The sequence below is a fragment of the Diadema setosum genome, chromosome 11 (genome assembly GCF_964275005.1).
Source record: "Diadema setosum chromosome 11, eeDiaSeto1, whole genome shotgun sequence".
Taxonomy (NCBI): Eukaryota; Metazoa; Echinodermata; class Echinoidea; order Diadematoida; family Diadematidae; genus Diadema; species Diadema setosum.
Window position 1 is genome coordinate 14,164,734 of NC_092695.1, and position 15,876 is coordinate 14,180,609.

General features: G+C 41.9%; 2 protein-coding genes across 2 annotated transcripts in view; both read right to left on the bottom strand.

Moving 5' to 3' along the window:
- Positions 1-3,212: 3,212 nt before the first annotated feature.
- The window catches only part of LOC140234746 (lipoyl synthase, mitochondrial-like), a 117,197-nt gene continuing 104,533 nt past the window's right edge, over positions 3,213-15,876 (bottom strand). The window contains exon 10 of the mRNA XM_072314786.1: positions 3,213-7,592. Coding sequence (XP_072170887.1) covers positions 7,507-7,592 — 86 coding nt within the window. The 3' untranslated portion in view covers positions 3,213-7,506. The remainder of the gene's footprint in view (positions 7,593-15,876) is intronic.
- Positions 7,647-9,004, bottom strand: LOC140235282 (uncharacterized). Its single transcript, XM_072315313.1, has one exon. It carries the CDS (start codon positions 9,002-9,004, stop codon positions 7,724-7,726), a length of 1,281 nt encoding a protein of 426 aa, XP_072171414.1. The 3' UTR covers positions 7,647-7,723.

The window sequence follows — 15,876 nt, forward strand, 5'->3', positions numbered from 1 at the left end:
GTGATAGGTGTGGTAGTGAGTGGGAGGCGTGGTTGACGTCGTGGGTGCTGTTGTGAGGAAGTGGGAGAAGAGATATGAGAGGAAGAAGTAGAGGGTGGAATGTGCTGTAGAAAGAGTGTGTTGTTGTCGTTGCTGCTGTTCGATGGTTTGTTGATGAGAGGAAGCCAGATGTTGTTGATGTGGAGTCCAGTATCCTGTGTAACAGTGTCGTGTGTGTGAATTTCTATGGCTTCTCTGATGCGTCGTGTGTTCCAGTTTTTGATGGATGTGATGAGTTTGCTGTCTTCCCAGTTGATGCGATGTTCCGACTGTTGAGCATGTTTCACGATGGCTGACTTTTCCCATTCCGAACGTCTGTAGCATGTTTTGTGTTCTTTCAGTCTTGTCTCTAGTGATCTCCCTGTTTCACCTATGTAGACCTTTCCGCATTCGCATGGGATACCGTAGACACCTGGTTGTTTGTGTTTGGGGTGCGTGTCTTTGTGTGAGTGCAATAAATTGTGGAGTTTGTTAGAAGATGTATGTCGGACCTGGATGTTGGCAGACTTGAAGATGCATTGTAGTTTATGCGAGGTGGCGCCGAGGTAGGGAAGAAAAAATGTATATATATAAATATATATATATATATATATATATTTTTTTTTTTTTTTTTTTTTTTGAACTGGTCTATGTGACAAGAATACTGGGGGCATGATGCCCAAAATCAGCATTGAGAGAAATTTACCATTGATCCAATCTCCTTGTAGTGCCTCTTGAAAGTATGTTATTGGACAGAACAAAATAAATGAGTCACCTCTATTGTTTGTTTGAAATGCTGCCGAGGGACTTGTAATCTCAGAGAAATAGCACACTAAACCCCATGGAAAGAACATTCCGAGTATTCTTGACAATAAAAGTCATCTATTAAATAGGATAGTCAAAAGTACATGGAAATATAGGCATACCCTCAAGTTTTCTTTGGTAGCCAGTTTGCTACATCAAGAAGCCTACAGCCATGCAGCTTCAGCGTCTTTATGCCTCATACAAGCAATTTATTGCCATAATTATTGTACAACACACTGCATGCCTTTCCATTATAAGCGTGTTTCTACTGAGCGATAAAAATTTGAGGTGATGCGAGGTGATGTGAGGTGATGCAGGGCAATGCGCGGTGACACCTCAAATATTTCCTCTATAGAAACGCACCGGGTAGTGGCCAATGCACGGTGATGCGAGGTGCCCGTTCGTTCACCTTCATTAGAAACACAGTGTGTAACGAAATTTGCAGTGCACCGGATGTCTCGAATTATTGGGAGTTTCAACCGCGTTATTCAATAATGGTCACACCCAGGCTTTGCCTTCACAGTGCTGGCACATCTTACGTGTTGTAGATATCCTATACAATACATGCACTACACAGGTGTACACTTGAACTGCATACTTCACGTCTCATGGCTCGCATGTTGTTGGGGTCTAATGTTTCCTGAACAGATATAGACTTGTTTTTTGTTGTTTGAATAAATCATATTGGAGAATATCAACTGGACATTGAATCTGCAGCTGTTTTTAATTTTCAAGGGGTGGCAGATGACTGAAGGAGTGAAAGGCATTTCATTTTTGGATGGCAAAACAAAGCGGAATGCTAGTCTTATGCCGTTATGTAGCCTACATGTACATGCTTATTCTAATTCGAGACATTACATCTCCCGAAACATTCGGCCACTTTCTCCTTCTCAAAGCAGCAGATTGTACTTGACTCCTTGACTTGCAGGGGCAATGACAGCAGTACAAAAGCTAACATACTAATAAGCAGTTCATGTCCTGATCTAGTTTGTGCCATCTTGATCGTTGCTTACCTTCCCATACCGCGTGACCTGCGACCATCTCTGTAATAATACGCGACTTCCTGTTCACAGCATGTTCTCGCATCTCCCTGCGTCACCGTGTATTTATTGCTCAGTAGAAACAATTGGAGTAGTTGTAAAATACGAGATGCAAGGGACAAAAATTCTCTATGCCTTCCTATCATCTGTTTACAAGAAATTGTTTATACATGAGAATATAAAAAGTATTAATACCCATGGGAAAAAATGACAAATCTGCAAACTTTCAATCAAGCGACCCAGAGAGCAAATCACTGCACTTTCTCAACAGAGATCATATGCTTAAATCGTCCCCTACCTACCCACGGCTTCCACTGACAAAAGCTCAACAAGGATGGCATGAGCATCTACATGTTGTGATGGCAACATGTTAAAGGTCCAGTATACCTTTGGGAGCAGTAATTCGAAAAATGTTCAAGATATCGCCTTTTATGCATATGTGTAGGTCTGTTGTACCACAAAACAACCTCCCATATACAATTTTTGCAATAGAGCCTAAAATGTAAGGAGATGTCAGTATTTTTCTCAATAAACGATAACTGTAGACAGTTTAGTCGGGAAACATTTTTATTATAACTATTGTTCACATTTTGTATCTTTAACAATACTTAACATCGATTTTACAGATTCAAATTTTCACAGTGGTTGTTTCTATCGCTAACTCACATTTTAGAACTATTTCAAAGCACTAATGCTGGGTTTTTGTTTCATCTGCAAATGGTAAATTATGCCTTTAATCTGTCTCTCTAAGGAGAATAATGTGCAGGTTCTCACATGTAGAAGTCAAAATCACAATCTATTTCTCACAGTGCTTTGCAAAATTGGTATCGAAAATTTGAATCGCAATAATAGGGCTAATAGTGACAAAGTGCAAAACTATCGTCAGGAACAACCACATAAGTTGAACAAAAAGAAAATTTATCATTTGATACGTGGTTCAGTTTCTCCACTCACGAAGGTGGTTTTAAATCTTGCTCATTTGAATATTCATAGCTTAATTTCTAAAATTGATGAATTTAGATTACTTCTGAGAAATGTATCATTTGACGTTACTGGTTTGAATTAAACATTTTGTGATTCCATGACTGATGATTCTGAATTGCATATAAATATATTACGTGAAGAAAGTGCAAGATGTGGTGGTAGCATGGCTGTATACAATATAGTGGTACAACATATTCAATGATAAAATAATTTCATTGAATGATTGCATTTCAATCATTCATTTTTGAATATTTGACACTAGCATAAGTAATCATTATTTGGTGTATGCAATTTGAAATTTCAGTGCAAAGATACATAAAATATATGAATATGCAGAATTCACTCAAAGAACTTGATGAGGAGAAATTTTAAAGTGATTTAAGAAGTGCTCCTTGGAAGGTTTCTATTTATTTATTTATTCAGTCTTAATTCAACAGGGTAGCCTCATCAGTAGGCAGGTACTGTTTTTCCTGGGGGCCCTGCACATAAAATCATAACAGATAACAAAACGATATTTACACAAAGTACACCACACGTGAACAGGTACAGTTCTTCCACTGAACCTGAATACATATGATCACACAATAACTATACAATGGCATTTATAAACATACTAATCGAACAAATGATAACACCTGTACCATGGTGGCCCTACATATCTAACAACATTAAAGTAAACTTTTGAACAAAAAACAATGTCACTGAATGTCTTCAATACTCCACCCAAGACTAAGGGAGCCAGCTCAATCCGCAACATTTGAGCAAGTTTCCTATTGAAAAAAAAAAAAGGTTGCAAAAGATATATATGACATTGATGATGCTTGAGATATGTGGTTGACTCTATACAATTATGTCATTAACAAGCACATACCTTTGCACAAAAAGCGGATAAGATAACAGGCATGTCCACGGATATCTGACGACAATGGCGAATTAATTGATATTTCTCTTTTTCTATCGCCATTCTGGTGAACTCATGTTATGGCATATTGATATTTGTTTCACGTTACTTTTCAATGTACAAGTATCTCACTTCTTCTGTATATACATTCTGCTGTTTGATGTACATAATATGCTAATCAATTTCATTCAGGCCCCCATGGAAGACCAATACTTACTAGTGAATAGGCTACCCTGAAAAAAACATTAGAAATAAGTAAAATCAAGTGATTCTATTTATCCAACTGTTTGCTATATTTGACTACCCCAATAAACATACATGTAAGCTTCTGTAACTACCTTCTCAAAGGCACCACATACAAGGGATGATGTCTTTTCATTTTGTTTTTTGAAAAGAAGGCCAGCCAAGCATGCTTTGCAGCAAGAACATCCACAGTAAGCACATTTAGGAGAATCGGGGCAAACACGCACTACCCATATTTCAGGATTTTTCAGGAAAGATTTGAAAACTACCCCAAATTAAAAATATTTTGAGGAAAAATACTAAAAGCCTTTAAAAATACTTGATGCTTTTTAAATTTACCCCCTAAATTGAGCTCCTAAAGTTATGTCTCTTTTCTTGATAAATAATGACCGATGACAGCCTGAGGTTCGGGGGGGGGGGGGGGGGGGGGCTAGCTATTAGCTATAACAGGTATTGACATACAATCAAATTTGCTTTATACTATTAAGAGGGGTCTCCCTTTCTAGTCGTAACAATTGTGTCCCCTCTGCCCTTAAGAATGCTTTGGTAAATGTCTGATCATGTATTCTAAAGAAAGATGACAATGGTTATTAAGATCATTGGGTCCTATCCCAGCTTGTTACCCCATTGAGTGCCCATCACACCAATGCTTCTGCTTGTCAGAGCAACCTTTATTCTTTCCCTCTCTGAGTATCTAATTGCAATATATTCTGGTTGCACTTTAACTTGTACTTCTGGTTCTACAGTAGAACATCTTTGACAGTATCACAATTTGGGAAAATTTTGGGCCCTGCATTGAGGCCTTCTGGTACCAATTGATCAACTTTGTGTCTCTTATCCCCTACAAATTATTCTTGTCAAGTTTGTTCATATCTGAGGACAGATTTCAAAGGAGATGAATATCGGTATGTAAAACTTGTGACGATGCACAACCCACAGGAAGCAACTGCAATGACTCACTTGAGACTACAATATATGGCTAAGATGAGTTAATGACAATGATGATAACAAAGAGAACTCATTATGTATAACCTACGATGTATCATCATTCTAGAGAACTATTCTGACATACAAAGAACTGCATTTCCAACATTCCAATACACCATACAAAAGGATGTATGCATTTGTTTGAATTTAAGCATATACACAAGGAGAAAGAACAATCATATTCAGAGTTGTCTTTTATGTCAATGATTTCTCTATGCCAGAGAGAAGCATCCTCAAACAGAGTTATCTTCCACAAATTTGATTCATGCCATTTCTTGAAGATTAAGAATCTAATCTTGGTGCATATTCAGAATTTACAGTTTGGCACACAAACACAAATGGCTTTCAAAGTCAAAGGCCAATTCTTAAATGGGGACTCTTTCACATATTGGTAATCAAGATGAACCATTACATGCAAGTATATGATTGGGGCTGCACATGTACATCATGACCATGTTTTTTTTTTTCAAATTGGTATTGATCTCACAAAATTGAAAATATGCAAGCAAATAAATGCTACTCTGATCAGCAACCACTAACATTTCAAAATCTTAATGCACACCAGGATTCCTTGCAGTTGACATTGCATTCATGTCAACAGTACCAATAAGTGATTACTCTCAAATTTTACTGGCATTCTTTAGTAAGGCCAAAAAAAAAAAAATTGTTGCATTGGCGTAACCCGCCCGACCCTAAAAATTCCGCCGACCCCATGTTTTTTTATTATTTTTTTTGCTATCGATATCAAATATCTTGTTGATTGCGATCGCGATCGCACAAACCCGGAAGTGGAAACGGCTCTGGGGATATCGGATGTACGAGGGAGAGATCTAGCGCCTCGCATAAGCCTTCCTTGATCAGTACGTCATCTGTTTCCAACACGGACATGTACTCTAACAAGATTTATTCAGTGTATACGTAGCATTCAGACTGCGATGTATTGTGCACAGTTTTGCCATAGGTTTCGTGTGTGGAGAACTTACACGAATCTGTATATGTGGGACTGTAATAGAGATCGCCGTGTGCGATGAAAAGATCGTACATATGGGTCAATTTGCATCTATCTTATCTAAGTCAAAATAGTAAAATATGAAGTGAAAACATTCAGGATAGGGATTTCAACATCTTTAAATTCTGTGAAGGGGTATAATTCCAGTAATATCGGCCTCATAAATGATTTGTAGAATAGATGAACACAGCACATTCGGTGCAGCAGTTGTAACTGTTTACTGAGCTGAGCACGAGTTTTACACGTAAAATGCAGGTAAAACAAAAAAAAAAAATAAAATAAAATCCGCCCGACCGACCCTATTTGAAAATCTCATGTTACGCCAATGCAACAATTTTTTTTTTTTTGGCCTAAGGCAATGACCATAAAATTTGAATTGACAGTCATTGTCGTGATCCACATGGCGTTGTCATTATTCAGTTGTGATTTATTATTAATCAAATGATTTTAATTGTACACAAAATTGTTCTGTTCTCTCCAATACTCTTTCAAACTAATACACAACCAAGAGAATTGAGTTTTGTAAGCTTTAGATCTCTGACATAATCGCTAGGACAATGCCTCCTCCCCGGTTGGACAATGGAAACAGCTGTCATGCGCAGAACACCATTTTTGGTCTTATAGCATCGTGTTTGCATTCATGTTGCAGATCTAAAGCTTGCTATTGTGCCCAACCAAGAAGTGTAAAGAATATGGCAGAATGTACATATAAGTACATGAAGTTGCAAGAAAAAAAACCCACCATAGAATCAAGTTGATGCAAATTAATTCAGTGACAAAACAGCACAAACCAGACACCAAGAATATAATATGCATACAGGCGACTCCTGTTACAACAAAGTTCTTCGGATTGACAGTTTTCTGTTGTTATATCAACATTTTGTTATAGGTGAACAAATGATGTAAAGATGTATAGATATAATAATTTTGGATCTGAATCTTACTTTGTTTTTATAAAATGTCATCATAACCATGTTCTTTATAATTGGAAAGCACTGTACATCGTTTCAAACACAGTCAAATTGCCTGATATACGTAGTAGGAATGAATGCAAACATGTACATGCTCTTGTAAATCATTAATTGGACATGCTTGGCAAGCCACGGGAACATATATGACTAAAATATTTTAAATGAGAAATCTGATAAATTTGACACAATAACAGAGATGTACACTTTCAACTCCACTGTGGCTTCTATGTCATTAAACCTTCTTCTTGTTTTATCTATTTGTATTCTCTGTCATCATTCTACGGGCCTAACCTATAAAGCTGTTATTGCTATCTCTTACATTGATGAAAAGTTTTAAGCAAGACTTCAACAATACTTATTTAACAAGAGGTAAAACTGAAAGATAGTAACACACAATACTTGTGTTTAAAACTTTACACCAAGCAGCCATCAAATAGCATAATCTTTGATACCAAAGATCTTAGCTAACTGCACAAAAAAAAGAGTAAATAGAAGGTGTAAACAGCGAAAAACTTCAGACTGAGGGTCACTGATCTGTCATCAAGTTGTTCAATCTGCTGGCTCTTCAGCTGTCTTTGACAGTTTCACTGCTCCATTCCTCTTCTTTCTTACCATATTTGTGAGAAAATATTCACCTGTACATGGGATTAAGAAAAATGCATAAGCAAATATTCATATCAGCTCGCCATTCAACACCATTGCATATAGGCATTATAAAAATTAACTTTGCTACTATAAAGCACAAAACAACATCAGTGCCTCTTCATCACAGCACATGGAGACTGTTACACCTTCTGAAACCTGGAGAAGAGGTTCTGGGCTTCCTAGAAAGGGTCATAGACTTGTGCGCTTTCTGAAGGACTACAGTCAGCAGCTGATCATCCTCTGGCAGGCGAAGGATGGACCCTCCCTGATTCAAGAGAGATGAGTGGACACTTCCTAAAGATGACCGGGCATCATAAAAGATGTCACCCTCCTCATCCTGAGCTGCTGCCAAAGAGAGGGGCAATCTCCTGGGGATGCCAGGGATGGAACCAGTTGGAAGCCTGATCTCCTCCAGGGAGATGGAGTAACGGTAGAGCATGTATGGATGCAGGGGTCTGCGACACTGTTCCTGCACAAAGCCAGAGGGTGTGTGGGGTCGGGACCTCCAGGGCAAGTCATCAGCTGTGAGGTTGCTAATCCAAGAGGTTTCCAGCTCTAGGGAAGATGTGGTGGATGAGCGATAATGCATCTCTTCTTTGGCCATTGAGCAGCGGTACCTGAGCAATGAGCCCAGCTTGTTGGTGAGTAGACTGGAACTCTCCACTGCCCAGGGATTGACAATCTCCTCTCTAGGGAGAAGATCTCTCCTAATGCTGACCTCTTTTGTAGTATCTTTATCCGAAATAATTACCTTTATGTCATCTCTGCCAGCATCACCATCATCAGGGGAATCTGACATTTCATCTGAGCCACTCTCTCCACTACTTGTGAAACTGCAGTTTTCTGAACATGACTCTAGAGACCCTTTGACATTCTGCAGGGAATCTGTCACGGCTGGCTCAAACACCAGTGCCTCTACACTCTTCATTACCTCTTCTTCAAAATCACTAACAACAGAGTGCATGCTTGTGCCATCTGCATTCAGAACCTGTGCCTTCACTCCATCCTTGATCAGCAGCTGGCATGGGTGTGGAAAAAAGGGCTCCTCACCATCTTTTATGACCTGCAAGCACATTGAATTGCTGTTGAAAATAATGCTGCTCTCTCGGTCATCCTGCATTCTGCCATGACTCTGTCCCCTTAGTGGCCTCACATTATTCCAAGGCCAAGTGTTGGCCCTCCCACTGGCACATGTCTCTTGATGAAGAAGCACTGACGGAACCACATCCCCTTCTTCCTCTTTGCCATCATTTCCAGAATCACTATCCCCTGATGAGTTCTTGTGGCAGCAACCTCTTCCAAAACTGGACTTGAAGCAGGCAAGCCCACATCCAATCAGCAACACACAAAAAAATATCACTCCTGCATTAAGCACTACAGGCAGTTCTGTGGAAATCATCATGCTTCAGATTGTGCTTATACTTATTTCCTGAAAGCGTGTCACTTGTATTCACTTTTTGATTATCTAGATGCAAACTTTCCCAGCAAAATGCATCTCGTCAGCTATACAGTTGTTGAGAGATCTACAATGTCGCACAACTGGAGTGTTTGATGATGTTGCAAGTTCTGTCAATCGAACAGATGGATAGAACACTGTAGTGAGGCATTCTCCAGCTACAAGTGTATGTCCAATCCATATCAGAGGTTAAGCAGGAAACAACCAAGCACTTTTTTGCATGCCTCCTACGTATCGAAAGTACCTCTCTGTTTAACAAAGGCCAACCACATGATGCATGCTGAATAAATTGCTTCAAGTAATGACTATCATTCTTTAGTGAATGAAATTATCACAGTTTAATTCAACATGACTTCCTGTAGTGTACCAATCACAGTCTATGAATTACGACACTACAGTGGTTAGATAGATGATATGAAAACAAAACTAATAGGTACTTATAACGCTACCTAAGTGCCCTGAAAACACGCCTACATTTTATTAAAGTCTCGATTGCACTTCTTAGACGAGTATTCCTTTCTCTTTCAATACCAGCGACAAGAATCATTAGATACATTTGCAAGATTCCATCTATGAACAAGAACATGACAGAAGGTTGCTCTCAATTTTTATGCAAACACAGCACATATCCAGATAACATCTACTCATTCCACATATTGGGAAAACATTTGTAAAATCTATTTGTTCTGGAGGAGGATTTGTAATTCTTCTGTCCTTCAAGCTAACATGTTGAAAATTGTTGCTCACAGTCCAAATATAGTTTTGGGAAAATTCACTTTCTTGTTTCAAGGCAAGGAAAGAAGACCCCAAAGTAAATGTATGCAAGTACCATTGTGAGAAGAAAACAGTATATTGAGCCAAATGTTAATATTCTTGGTCTGAGCTCTACCTTTGAGATTAAAATTCTCTAAAATGATTGGAAGAGTCCCACAAACCTGGCTTAAAATTGGTTGAAATTGAAAATTAGGCTTCAATTTGGGGAGATTTTGTACAATCCCTATCATATATAGGCATAACCTGTTGATGACAAACCCGCATTTCGATACATATTATAAAAGCTTATGAGTCATAGATGTCAGTTAATGAATCTTCAAGGCTGGCAAAATGATTTAAAGTTATCAAATACCTTCATGAAATGAAAATATGAAATTTCTTAACGACATCAATTCTCCTATTCATTTAAACTTAATTCAATTATACTTTGAACCAAGATTTAGCATGTAGCGTGTTTCTGTATTTCATTTTTCCCCCCAAGTTAGTAATAACAGTATAATTGCATTTTGCAATGCCATCACTAAATATTTGATTGAAGTAAACCATATTTTTTGTAGCTTGACATCTGCAAGATGCCAAGTTTGAATTGCAAAATAGTTTACAACAATTCTTCATTCTCTATATCGGTTTGTACATGCCTTTCATCCCTATATTTTGTGCAGATATACATGTAGACCTATTTCATGTTTGGACCTTTGATAACAAATATCTACTAGGAAATAGGTATACAACTAGAAATGTCGCTATGGCGACTGGTATGCCTCCGCCATAATGTATGATTCTCCTAATAGGTCGATAGTACGTCTTGGCAATGATGACGTAATGACAGTTTCATCTAATTGGCAAAATATCAAAATGACATATGTGTTGAGTGTTCACTTTCCTTGAACTAGATTTAATTGGATGAATGGCCACATTTTCCAAGAAAGCATGTATTTGGGGATTTGAGGGCTTTTACTTGACTTTTAACCCTTTTATAAGTCTATGCATCAGGCAATTTCAAGGTAAGGAAAAAAGGTGTACTTTCTATATTAAATAGTAAATTGTGAGAATTTTGACCTGGCCTTTGAACCTTGACCACTGACCCTATGACCTTGAAATTCCCAAGAGAATCACTGTCGGGCAGAACATGCATGAATATTAGTTTCATGATGATACTTTCAGCCACTTCCGAGATATGGAGGAAGAAGTGAAATTTAGCACTTTCACTTGACCTTTGACCTTCTTAGCCAAAAAAAACTTCCCTGAGAATCTCTATTGGGCAATACATGTATATACAAAGTTTCAAGAAAAATCTTGCAAGCATTGCATGACAGAAAAATTAAATCTAATGAGTTGACCTTGACCTTTGACCTCCTGATCTTTGACCTCATGACCCCAAAATTTCCCAAATAATCACTGCCAGTCAGAACTTGCATAGGTACTATGTTCCATGAAGATACCTGGAATCATTTCCGAGATATGGAGGAAAACAAGAAATTTTAACATTTTCACTTGACCTTTGAACTTAGACCTCATGACCCGAAACTCTCACTAGAAAATCATGAGGATCAGGCGTGATCCTCTAATCTACGAGGTACATACGACCACCTATCTGTGACAGTATCCTATTTTCTATAATTGCCCATAGACCGAAATAAAAATTTTGACACAAATGGCCTACCATACACCGCCTGTGTCCCCCGGGTCACACGTTTGTAACCCGTCACCTGCCATGACACTTCCTCCAGTTCCACGCACCAAGAGAAAACCCGCAACCGGGACACGCAGACATGTCGTGCTGCGGGGCGAGGGGTAGGAGGGGAGACACAGATAGGTGGTCGTATGTGCCTCGTAGATAAGAGGATCACACCTGACCCTCATGATCTATCAGTACATCCGACCACCTGTTACAGTATGCTAGATCGACACGGACACGGACTAAGCAGATGGTGTATTAGCGGGACTGAGCCGCCGACAGCAGGGCTGCCCGAGAGAATGAGGGCACGGTGGCGGGAATGTCCCGGAGATAAAAGGAGATGAAGGAGTTCGGGGAGTGCCAGTAAACTGACTTCTGAATCTCCTCAATAGACACACCGTTGAACAGGGCCCAAGAGGCACTAATTCCCCTGGCATCATGTGCACGGGGCAACACACCAGGCGAGAGGGCATCTGGGCCGGCCGCTCTGATGGCGGCAACAATCCAATTCGAGATGGCGCTCCCAACGCACATGCCCCGGCGCCGCCAATAGTGCGTGCAAGGCACTGCGGCGCTGACCAGAGGCAATCACCAAGAGAAAGACCATTTTAATGGTCACATCTCTGAGGGAGGCCTCAGCAAGGGGCTCGACAGATGCCCTAGATAGGGCCTCCAGCACCCGAGGGAGGCTCCACGACAGGAGCAATCTCCACGTTGGGGGGCGCTCCAGGAAGAAAGCGCAGACCAGGCCTGTCAGGGAGGGGGCAGTTGAGACACTGGCCCCGTCCGCGAACCCGGCATGAACAACCGCGATAGCCGAACGGTAACCACGGATGGTTTAGACAGTCAAACCCTTATCAAAAAGGGAGATCAGAAAATCTGTGACATCCCTTAGAGGTGCAGAACAGGGGTCCACCCCATGTGATTTGCATAAGCTAAAGTATCCAGCCAAACGGGAATTATACAATTCCCGGGTGGACTCCAGTCGGCTGCGAGCGATGAAAGTCGCAGCCCACTCTGAAAGGCCCGCCTGAGCTCCAGATTCCCTGACAATGGCCAAGCAATCAGGTGGAGTGTGGCCAACCGGGGTGCATGACCCCCGACACTGGCTGGGAGATCAGGTCCGGGCGAGCAGGGAGGAGCCTCAGGTTCCCCACTAACAGGCCCATCAGCTCGAGGAACGTCCTCTTGGGCCACCACAGCACGAGGACAGTCACTCGGTACTGCCTCACCGTCTGCAAAACACGGGGAATGAGAGCGAACGGTGGGAACGCATAGCCCCTGAAGTCCTTCCACTGGAAGAAGGCGTCTATCCGCCAGGCCACCGGGTCCTGCACTCTCATGCAGTACATCAGCAGCTGTGCATTCAGCTCCGAGGCAAACAGATCCACATCTAGTGGGGGAAGCTGACGCACCAGCAGTTGCATGACCTGCGGGTGGAGTGTCCACTCCGAAGGGGAAACCCGGCCCCGGGACAGAAAGTCTGCAATCAGGTTGTCCCAACCCGGTATGTATGATGCAATAGGGAAGACTTCCATGCGTTGGCACCACCTCCACAGCTCCGCTGCTAGGGTGTTCAGGCGTGTTGTGGAGTGTGTGCCTCCCTGCTTGTTGACATACACTGCTACAGTGACATTGTCCGTGCGTTTCAACACAGCCTGGCCGCGAATCAGCGGCAGAAAATGGCAGAGAGATAAGGCAACAGCCTGGAACTCCAGCACATTGATGAGGCAGGCCAAGCGGCACCAGTCCCCATAGGCATGCAGGCCCTGACAGTGCCCGCCCCATCCCATGTGGGAGGCATCGTGGTCACTGTGATGGAGGGCTGCGGGGCTGCAGAGGATTGCCCCTGTTCAAGAACTCCGGGCGGCACCACTGCCTGAGTAGCAGGCAGTAGGTGTACCAGCCTTGTCAGGGAATCCTGTGATGGGTGGTAATGTCTGGGAAGGTGGATTTATAGTGGTCGCATGTGTAGCCGGCAGTCTGGCAGCACGTCGACCAGGCTCGCCAGGGCCCCGTGTTATCAAGATAAAGTTAGCGCTGATTGTGAAATCAACGCTACCTTTATCCAACTTAACTTTAAATCAACTGCAAGTTTCCATTTTACGAAGAGACTTAATAGTCGATTATAGTTGTGGCTGATCACCATGACTTGATTATTGATGTAGTCAAAACAAAAAACACAGGAGGCTGGTTTCCATTAGTCTACTTAAAAACAATACAATACATAAAGAAAAACAACAGAAGCGTAGTCTGCTAGTGCCACACAGTATTATTAGTGCTAGAAGTATGTTTGTAACAGAACCGCAAAATACGCTGTTTTGCATTGTATTGAAGAAAGTAGGTCGATAGAATAATAGCACATCTCAAGCTCAACGAAAATCTGCATACGCGCATACCATAAAGATCCCACACAATACGTGGCCCTCAGTAAATCTAACATTATAACTGTATTCATTGACGTACATGGATATAAACGTACAGTAACTGACTGTCCAAGGTTGAAGGTCGTGTATGCTTTGTTTCAAGTTCTGTGTTTACGTGTAGGATTATGGAAACTTGTGAGAGTGTGGTGACTACAGTAGCTTGTTTTTACCTCTACAGCACAGATCGGCTTTGTAAAGATTAGATCGCGAGTCTACATGTCGAAATTCTAGACCTAGTAGACGCTCTAGTCTGCAGTGTTACAGTAAGTACAAACAACTCGCTGTGTAAACGTTACTTAGGCCTATTAAACATTACTTAGGCCTATTAAACGTTAGGCCTATTCACTGGTTAGATTTTACTGATGTACTCGGTGCTATAGAATTAAACTCTATTTTCTGAATAGGCTAACTAAACTCTTAATTAGTATCTATTGATGAACTTGCCCTACGTAGGCCTACACACATCAGAAATCACTGGTTTCCCCACATATGGGTTCTTTGGCAAGCAATACATTGCACACAAACGCGGTTCTGTTAGTTATTCGGATACTTGCCCTTGCTGGCGATGGCTTGATTGGCGGGCCGAGGCGCCGGGCACGCCGGCTGGGATTGAGACTGCTGTCTAACCGTTAGGGTGTTTCCGTGCAGCAGTCGCGTAAGCAATGTGTGCCAATCATTGATTCCACGCAAGGAAAAGACCATAATTACATGAAAGAAATGCAACTAAATGTTAGAGAAAGTGAGCAGTTAAACATTTGTGACAAGACCCCAGCTAGACTAGGAAAGTGTGGCAATAATCTTTCTTCTGTAAATTGCCTCACAATTGAGTCTACCTAGACTGCCTCTATTTAGAATTAATATTTTATCAATTATAAAGTTAGGGATTTGGAGCAGTTGAAAAAACATATGTTGATTTGGGAGGAAGTTGGAGTTGATTTCAACTCTAGGTGTCTTGATAAAATGGACCTCAAGTGGATTTGGAAGTTAATCATAGATTAAGTGGACTTAAAGTTGATATGAGAAGCTGATCATAGATCATCTAGACTTAACGTTCAATTTATCTGTTGATAAAACAGGGCCCTGGTATCCTAGGAATTGAAGCCAGGTCCTGGCTGGCACCTGCTGCCGCCTTACAGGTGGCGCCCATGATCGTAGCCACCCAAGCCGGGCTGGGGGCGTGCCAGCTGTCAGGGGATATTGATCACGCACCCAGGAAGGTCAGGCACTGTGTAGGCACGAGCTCCAATTTCTCCCAGTTTATAAGGAACCCCAGAGCTTGCACCATTCTCAGGAATGGGAGCTGGCTGCAAGCAGACAGTCGAGGTAGCAAAAGACCCTCAGGCCTTGCTGCCGGAGGAAGGCCGCCATGCACAATACAAGCCTGGTAAACAGGCATGGTGCGGGCTTCAGGTCGAAAAGTAGGGCGCGGAAACAGTACACATCTCCCCTGAATGAGAAGCCCTCTGGAGGATAGGGCTATGGGGATGTGAAGATAGGTGTCCTTCAGAGCTATACATACTGTCCAGTCACCTGGCTTGAGCCACGGAAGTATGGACGCCAAAGTCTCCATGTGGAAGTTATTTGTACTGATGTGTTGGTTGATTCTCTTGAGGTTGAGAATCAATTGGAAATTCCCCGAGCGCTTGGGGATGAGGAAGATGGGGGAAAAGGAGAGGCACGGGTGATCGCGGGTCCATTCCACCGCCTCCTTCGCAAGGTGGCGAAAGCCGGGTGGTCAAGCAATGGCACCGGGCAGGCATCCGCCGGCACAGGGAACATTTCTTCCCCAGGCGGAGCACCGAGCGTCGCCAGGGCACGGCTCGCACCTGCCCGCTGGCGGGGGAGTGGCTCGCCAAGCAAAGGTGTGGTAGCCAAGGGCAGGTGAGGAGCGGTGGCGGTCCGACGAAGTTGACATGGCCGATGCAGGCCGCTTCTTATAC

Coding starts and splice junctions, on each gene's coding strand:
- LOC140235282 (XM_072315313.1), bottom strand. CDS start 9,004: ATGATGATTTCCACAGAACTGCCTGTAGTGCTTAATGCAGGAGTGATA.